At 30.9% G+C, this 7,699-nt stretch overlaps 1 protein-coding gene across 1 annotated transcript; it reads right to left on the bottom strand.

The window, feature by feature from the left end:
* Positions 1-540: 540 nt before the first annotated feature.
* On the bottom strand, positions 541-4,067 carry LOC18608942 (putative WRKY transcription factor 75). The gene is made up of 2 exons (XM_007043867.3): positions 3,562-4,067; positions 541-994 (listed from the first exon to the last, which is right to left on the bottom strand). Exons 1-2 carry the CDS (start codon positions 3,939-3,941, stop codon positions 817-819), a joined length of 558 nt encoding a protein of 185 aa, XP_007043929.1. The 5' UTR covers positions 3,942-4,067; the 3' UTR covers positions 541-816.
* Between the last annotated feature and the right edge of the window lie 3,632 nt (positions 4,068-7,699).

Raw genomic sequence — 7,699 nt, 5'->3', positions numbered from 1 at the left:
AAACCCAAAACTTATTTAACCCGTGTCTTCTCGTGTCGTATCCAAAATTACCAGGTCTAGTGCCCATAACATCAAGTATAATTCCGTTTTATTTAAAGAATATCGAATTTATCCTCTTATAACTTGAAAATTTTTTTTTTAGCAAAAAACAATTGCAAACTTTTATGGTATAAAATTTGATGCTTTATAATTACTGTTCTTAAAACAGTAAAATTAGAACAATTCAAAAAAGAGTTAATTACTGTTCAAAGAACATTATCTGATTCCAAACTAGTTATTATATTAATTAATTTCACTCACTGTTGGGCACATGAAGAACCCTACATATGTTTCATTATTTCATACTTAGGTAACTAGTATGTGTGCTAATTGCCAGTTTCTCCAAAATTAGAAATTAGCTGAATATACATCACAACAGCAAAGAAGTATAACAAAATGACAGTTGGAATTTAATGCCAATAAAACTTTCAAAATTCAAATGCTTTAAGCGTAAGTACTTTATAGTTTGACACCATTGTATATTAAACCAAAATAAATAAATATTCCTTTTTAATTGTAAATTGCATATTTCTTATTCTTATATGTCATTACAATACAAGTTCTCTCTGTTGTGGATCACTATGAATCTTTAGATGAGAAATAAAAACCTACCATTTTCCCATTGTGCATGAGAATTAAGAAATGATCCCAAAGGCATTTTCTCATTGGCAGTACATGCATTTTATTTTGAAGTTTAATTCAATATATATAATGCATAATTCTTAATTTACAAGTAATTTATGAGTATGAAAATATCTATTTCTGCTCCTTGTTGATTTAAAAGGACGTGTAAATTTGCATCTGACTCAAGATATGCTCAAAGTTGTCATTAGATTTTTGGATGGGATGTGAATGCATGCCTTCGTATGTTGTCACGACAATTCCTTCATCTCTGGTTAACCTTTGAACCTGTTTCTTCACGTTGCATCCTTGGTGTGTACATCGATAGTAACTTCTGTAAAACAATAATTGAATTAAAGATAATATGATAATAAATTAATAATAATTCTACTTAAATCAATTACGTTTTAAATGTTAATCTATACAGATATATGAAGCCGTAAAAACTCTAGAAAGGAAAAAAGTCTAACGGTAAACGCATGTTATTATAACTTAATCTAAGGATCAAATTTTAGTCTTATAAAGGTAACTACGTTAACTTTATATATCATTTCAGCTAACAAGTTGAAGTTTTGGGAGATTTTTGGTTCCAAATAATTGATTTCCAACTTCAATTACATGCATAGAAATAATTGGACAACTTCAGAAGCATGCATGGTTAAAATAATTAAATTAGTGGTGTGTTTGTCATGCATGCACGTGTATTCATGTGAACCTATTCGTCATTGGCATTTATTTAGCTATAGTCAATAGAGGCAGAGCTAAATATTTCATTGAAGTTGACTTTAACAGCAAAATAATAATTTTGAAGGGTCATAAATAATTAATGAATGAAGACATTCCATGAGTTGGCTACTTCAAATGAAGCAAGTAGAAATTGGAAAATTTTTTACTGTCACTTCGGTCATGGCCATTTATAAAATTTCTACAGATCAGGACATCTACTGACCTTGTTTGTCCAAGTCAGATCATACATGTACTATATATGTTTGACATTGGGACAGCATGTAAATTTAGAGAGCTAACTAGATATAGTAAGGTTTTGTTTAGCATTGTAATAAGCAAAAATAACTTCTTGATTTGCCATAGACCAAAGTAAAAATATGTAAGAAAATATGCCAACCATAAACTTAATTCAATAATTCGATATTAATTTCCTTATTTACAGCTAAAAGATTCAGCATAAATATATTAATTTCTTATATATGAAAGTTGTAAATTCCGTTAATAGTGCATTAATTAACAACCTTAGTTAAAAGAAAACAGCAAGAGTTACAAAGATTTTATTATTAAATTACAAGGGTCAAGAAGGTTACAATATGCATAAACAAGGGAAAACTTTGCTAAAGCAAGTGCAAGTCTTAACTACCGAGGCACAAGTCTATGGCCTAGTGCATGCCTAGCCAGTTTGTATATATATTTTGGTATAACAAATTAAACAAGGCCAACACTGAGAACTGTGAATCTCTGCTCAAATATATCTCACTTCTAACCAGTTCGATTATGTAATTTCAATTCCTAGGGTAGTTGTGCCTAATTTCAGTAAATTTTAATGCTTGTGAAGCTTACAAGTGGAATTTGCAAGATGCATGGAATATAGGCAGCCAATGTACATATAGAGTTCTGAGATTGTGGTTCATGATACATTAAATCCATGAAGAAGAAAGCAAGCTGGAGCTTGATTTTGTAGTGAAAAATAGACCTGCATCAAATTACCATAAGAGTACACTTATCCATAGCACCTCATAAGTTCCCCTCTATTTTCACCATTACACTCATTTTCCTCCTGCACTACTCCTTTTTTAGGTTCCCATTTATTATTGTCTGGCCTCCATCGCCTACTTGTGTATGGATTATATATGGCCACATGACAACATCAATAAGCTTGAAAGCTTTCGCCACTTCTTGCTTTTGTTGTTGTCCGGCTATTTATAATTCTGCTTTAATTAATGAAACTTTTCTGTACGTAAGGTTAAAGTTAAACCGGCCTATCTAGGCCGAAAGGAGTCGTAAGTTACAAACCATGACAAACAGGGTCACCCCGGCCCAATCTAACGCCCTAAGTTAGGGTGCAAGCCTTTTGGTTTTAGGCTGGCAACCTTTCCCTCTTTCTTCCTTAATTTTTCTCCTCTCTCTCTTTTTTACAACTTCATCCTTTCGCTAAACTGTCTAGGCAGTACGTGTGTTAGCAAGTACTTAATGCTGGGTTCGAACTAAAATTGAAAAGGTAGGCAGAGACAAACTGTTGGGACACGATCATATATCAATGACACTAAAGGGTTTAATATTTGTTTGATCAATATTGCCTTGGGAGGAAACCAAGATGTTCTGAAAGAGTCATCACTTGCTGAAAGACGCTTTAGATGATACTAAGTAATCAGCTGATCAATTTATCGTTTCTAAGAAAGGATCAGTTTACTCCAGGATGGAAGGGACGAATAATCTCCGGTACCTTCCCATAAACGTAGAAACATTTGCACAGCGATTAAGAATTTGCATACAGTTGTAATTAATTCTTTTGGTCATGAATTTGGATTTTCCAGTGCTATAAAAGGAATTTGTTCTTCATTTTTCAGCAATCAGAGTCAAGTCTTCATATGGCATCCTTATTTTTTTACTCTGAGACATTGGATATGTAGCCGATGAAATTCTATCCCTTAGATTTTAAGTAAATGTTTTATGCAATATACAATACAGTTCATATCTTCAGCAAGGGTCAAATCCTAATCATCGGAACTCTTTTCGAATCTGAAGATTCTGAAGTAGCTACTTTGTTTTTATATGTGCATCTAAGATAGACATCCATGATATGCTAAATCCATGACTCGAAACAATTCACTTAATAAATATCAAACAGGAAGGAATAGACTCCGACAAGGGGAAGGGGAGCTTTTTGCGTACCTTGGAAATTTGTTATTCTTCACAGCTTTCTGCCCATATTTTCTCCATCTATAGCCATCATCAAGAATATCAACTTGGCTTCTTGTTTGAAAAGCATATCTCGGCTTTCTTATCTTTTTGTCTCCCTTTTTCTTACCTAATTTCACTTCAGTTTCAGTTTCAGTCCCAGCCAAGCTGTTGATCTCAGGAAAGTTTTTGTTCTGAGAAATGTTGTGCACATTCAAGCTGGCCGGAACTTCCATTTCCGCCATTAATCCCAATAGCCCATTAGCCTTGCTACCTTGAAATTCAGCATAACCAAGCGAATTCGTCATGTTTAATGACAAGGAAGATGCTGATAATGTCGATGAATTAGGGGAAAATCCCTGAAAATTTTCCATGTTAAAAAGACAGAGAAGAAGAAGAAGAAGAAGGAACAGAGAGAGATAGAGAGAAGAGAGGCAGAGAGATGTGATGATATAGTGATTATAAAACGAATTATTAAGTGTGAAAAATGCTTGTACGGTGAGACGATGCAAAGGAAATTTAAAACAGGAAGGCGGCTATAGCAGTCATCTCCCTTATCCTATGTCCGCTGTCGTGAACCGCACGTAAAATCGATTTATAGTGGAGATTAGTAAAAGAAGCTGGTACAACAAAGATACTTCTAGTATAGTATTATTTTTATTTTCTTTTCTGTGGAATAGAGAGGGAAATATTAGAGAGATTCATGATTATAGGTAAGAAAAGAAAGTAATGCTGGCCATTGCTATAAAATCTAATACTAGTATAAATTACTATACAGTATAATAAATCTTAATTGGTTTTGACCAGATTTCAGTTTCGTCCATGACTACTTTTCTTTGAGCATTTTGTTTATTGCTAATAGGTTTATATAAAAAATAAATTGAGCTAATTAAACATTTATTTATCGCGTTGGGCAGAGTCAAACAGTTTACTGGTCAGCATATGCGTTCTGGATTTCAGTTGTGTTCTTCCATGTATGTCATCCTCTTGGCAACAAAACGCCAGCTCTGGCATGTCTAGAACCACATGGTTCCCTTTCCTCTTCCACTGTGACAAACATGACAAAACTCCGCCTCTTAAGTGGGCGAACCAACAAGAAAAGAAGTTGAGGAGAAAAGACAACACATTTCCCAGTAATCCCCGTATTAAAGAGTAATGAAAAATGATTCTATACATCCCCAATAATCTTTTTTTATTATTATTTTTACTTCACAAATAGTTTAACTAAGATTGTCACCGTGCCTGTTCGATTATAAATAATAAAATTTATAAATTAACATAGTCATTTAAGTGGTCACGTGCCAATATATAGAGTAATCATCTTGATTAATTTGAAAAATGTTTGTATTCCAAACAATTTTAATTAATATCAATGCATCTATCATTGTAGAATAATTAATTGGGAAGATATACAGATTCAATATATTTTTTAGATCATGTAATTTTTAGCCAAAATATTTCAAGCTCAAAATCTCGGTAATAATGACCCAGTTTTCAAAATTAAGAACAAGAAAAAAAATCATTAGATAATCTCATTTGTTATCCATCCGTGCCTAATTTTTATATAAAAAAATATACATACATACATACATATATATTATGTATGTATGTAAAAGGGATTCTACTTATATCAGTTATTAGTTTACACAATTTCATATTTTTAATATGATTTATATTTGATTAATCTATAATTTATGTATATATAAACTATATATTTAGGATGTTTTAAACATTTTTAATGTTACATATAGGATGTTAATCCACAGTTAAGCTACTAGTTCCACAATATTATTTGATAAATAAGCTCCATTATTTCCTTACACTTGGAGGCATGATCAGTGCAAGATTGATGGGATTCAAATGGATGTAGAAAGTTGGAAATCTGCAACTATTGCTAGTCCGTTCTCTTTGACTTAAACAAGGCCAAAAGAGAGGAGCCGAAGCGGAGAAAATTCATATCTAAGTATGCAATAACGAGCCGAAAGAAATATTTATATGTCCATTTATACATAGATAAACATACGAGATAGTAGAACTTTATCATGCATGGCTAAATTGACATATAACTTATGGTCGTACAAATACCAAGGGTCAATACTGGATTCAACTAATGCAATTTGTCGTACTGCACAGTTTTTCCAAGGGAGAGAAGGAAAGGGTATAATATATAAGACCACGTGGAAATGTGTGTTTGAATATTCTTTAAACCAACAAAAAGTCGTGAAACCATTACATCACGTGGTTTGAAATTTTTGCAGGTCAGTTGGCGAGCGCGCCCTCTCAAACCACTAAATCAGCTGTTGTTCATGGAATTTTGACATAGTTGGTATGTACGACATCTTTACAAGTACTACTTGTCTTAAAAAAAGAAATATATATAGTTTTGTGTTTAAAATAATATAATTTATATATATATAGTAAAATTTTTATAAATTAGTACTTGTTAAATTAATAATTTTAATTAAATAATTATTTTTATTGATTCCGACTTGAAATTAATGTGATAAATCAATAATTCGTTAAATTTATAAAATAATATATTTTTAAAAAAATACATAGATCTTACTTAATTTATAAATTAATAATCTCTTTATATATCAAAATTATATATATACATGACTTAATTAAGAGGTTTTGTAAAAAATATTCTAATATTACTTTTTTTTTTTAAATTAATGTCTCTTTAGATTTCATCTCTAACTTTTCTTTCTACATTAAGAAGTTTTGATATATTATTTTTGTATTGTGAGAGAAAATTATACAATACCATTATTACTTTAATTGCATCTTTGGATGAGATAAGCTCTAGTACAAAACTATTGTACTTTTCAATTTCATCTTTTTTGTCATTTTTCATGATGTTATCAATAATTTACTTATCACAGATAATAATAATTCGTAATTTGATAATTTGAAAATATTCGTATAATTATAATACGCAATACATGTATTAAGTTTAATATTTTAAAAAGAACTAAACAATACTTTGATAATTTAAATTTTTATAAAGTAATATATAAATTAATAAATTATTAATTTATTGATTAAATAATATATCAAATAATTAATAAATTTTCATAATTTTAAGAATATTAATTTATAAAAATTTTACTATAATTGAAATATAATTGAATTAGTATCTCTCAGTCAAAACAAACTCAAATGCCTACACTTTATTTTTTTTTCTAATTTTTGAAAAATAATTTTTTTTGAAAAGGATCTTTGAAAATAATTAAAAAATATATAAATGATAAAAAAGGAACATTGTATTTTATAAAGATATAACATTAATTCCAACTTAATTAATATTATCTTAAAATAATGCATTTTGTCTTAATTAAAACTGTTCAGATTTTAAAAAAAAAAATTGTAAATGCTATTTAATTATTCTAGCTGATTGTGCTGTTGTTTTTACTTTTGAATAAGGGAAATCTAAAATTCTTTACTGGTATAATATTCCTACGTCAAGGCCAGGGGCTAGTTATATTGCTAGGATATAAGTACCAGCACTAGGGGCAGGCCGTTTCTGACGTGGCTTTGTGGTAGGGCCTAGCTAGCTAACTTAGCTACTAGAGAGCGGTGGTTTGGAACGCTTGTACTTGAGCAAAAGAAAACCCTATTATGCAAGCAATACTTGGCTTGAAGCTACAAAATTAACCCTAACACATGCTTCACAAAATTTCCCGAAGTTAAACTTGGTTTTATTAATGCTCCGTGAACGTTCTAGCGAGGTGGCAAGGAAGGACCCTTGGTGGCTTGGTAGTTGCTGCCAGATTGCATTTTCACCGAACATCACCTAGCTACCAATTTTAGGCAATTCACCGCTGCAGGCCAGCCTTGTGGCGCAGTATGTGCAGCGCGGTACTACAGAGTCGAGCCTTTTGACTTCCCAAATATACACTCAAGGCGAATATGTAACTTTTTCTTTTTTTTTCCTGCAATATGTTTATGCCTCGTGGGACCATATAAAATACTAATGTCTTTCAGGATGTTAATTTGTATCCATAATTGCCGCCAATTGCTGTTAAATATGCAAATAGTATATCTAAATATATGCACTTCTGAAGTAATTGTGATGGAAAATAAAAAAGATATAATAGCTCTTATACTTTTATTATATTTAAACAAATTT

Source organism: Theobroma cacao, chromosome 2, assembly GCF_053813885.1.
Source record: "Theobroma cacao isolate CCN51 chromosome 2, ASM5381388v1, whole genome shotgun sequence".
NCBI lineage: Eukaryota > Viridiplantae > Streptophyta > Magnoliopsida > Malvales > Malvaceae > Theobroma > Theobroma cacao.
The sequence above is the reverse complement of the archived record's forward strand: the minus strand, read 5'-3'. Positions and strand labels throughout refer to the sequence as shown.

Coding starts and splice junctions, on each gene's coding strand:
- LOC18608942 (XM_007043867.3), bottom strand. CDS start 3,941: ATGGAAAATTTTCAGGGATTTTCCCCTAATTCATCGACATTATCAGCA. Junction 995..3,561: donor AAGAATAACAAATTTCCAAG/GTACGCAAAAAG, acceptor ATTGTTTTACAG/AAGTTACTATCGATGTACAC.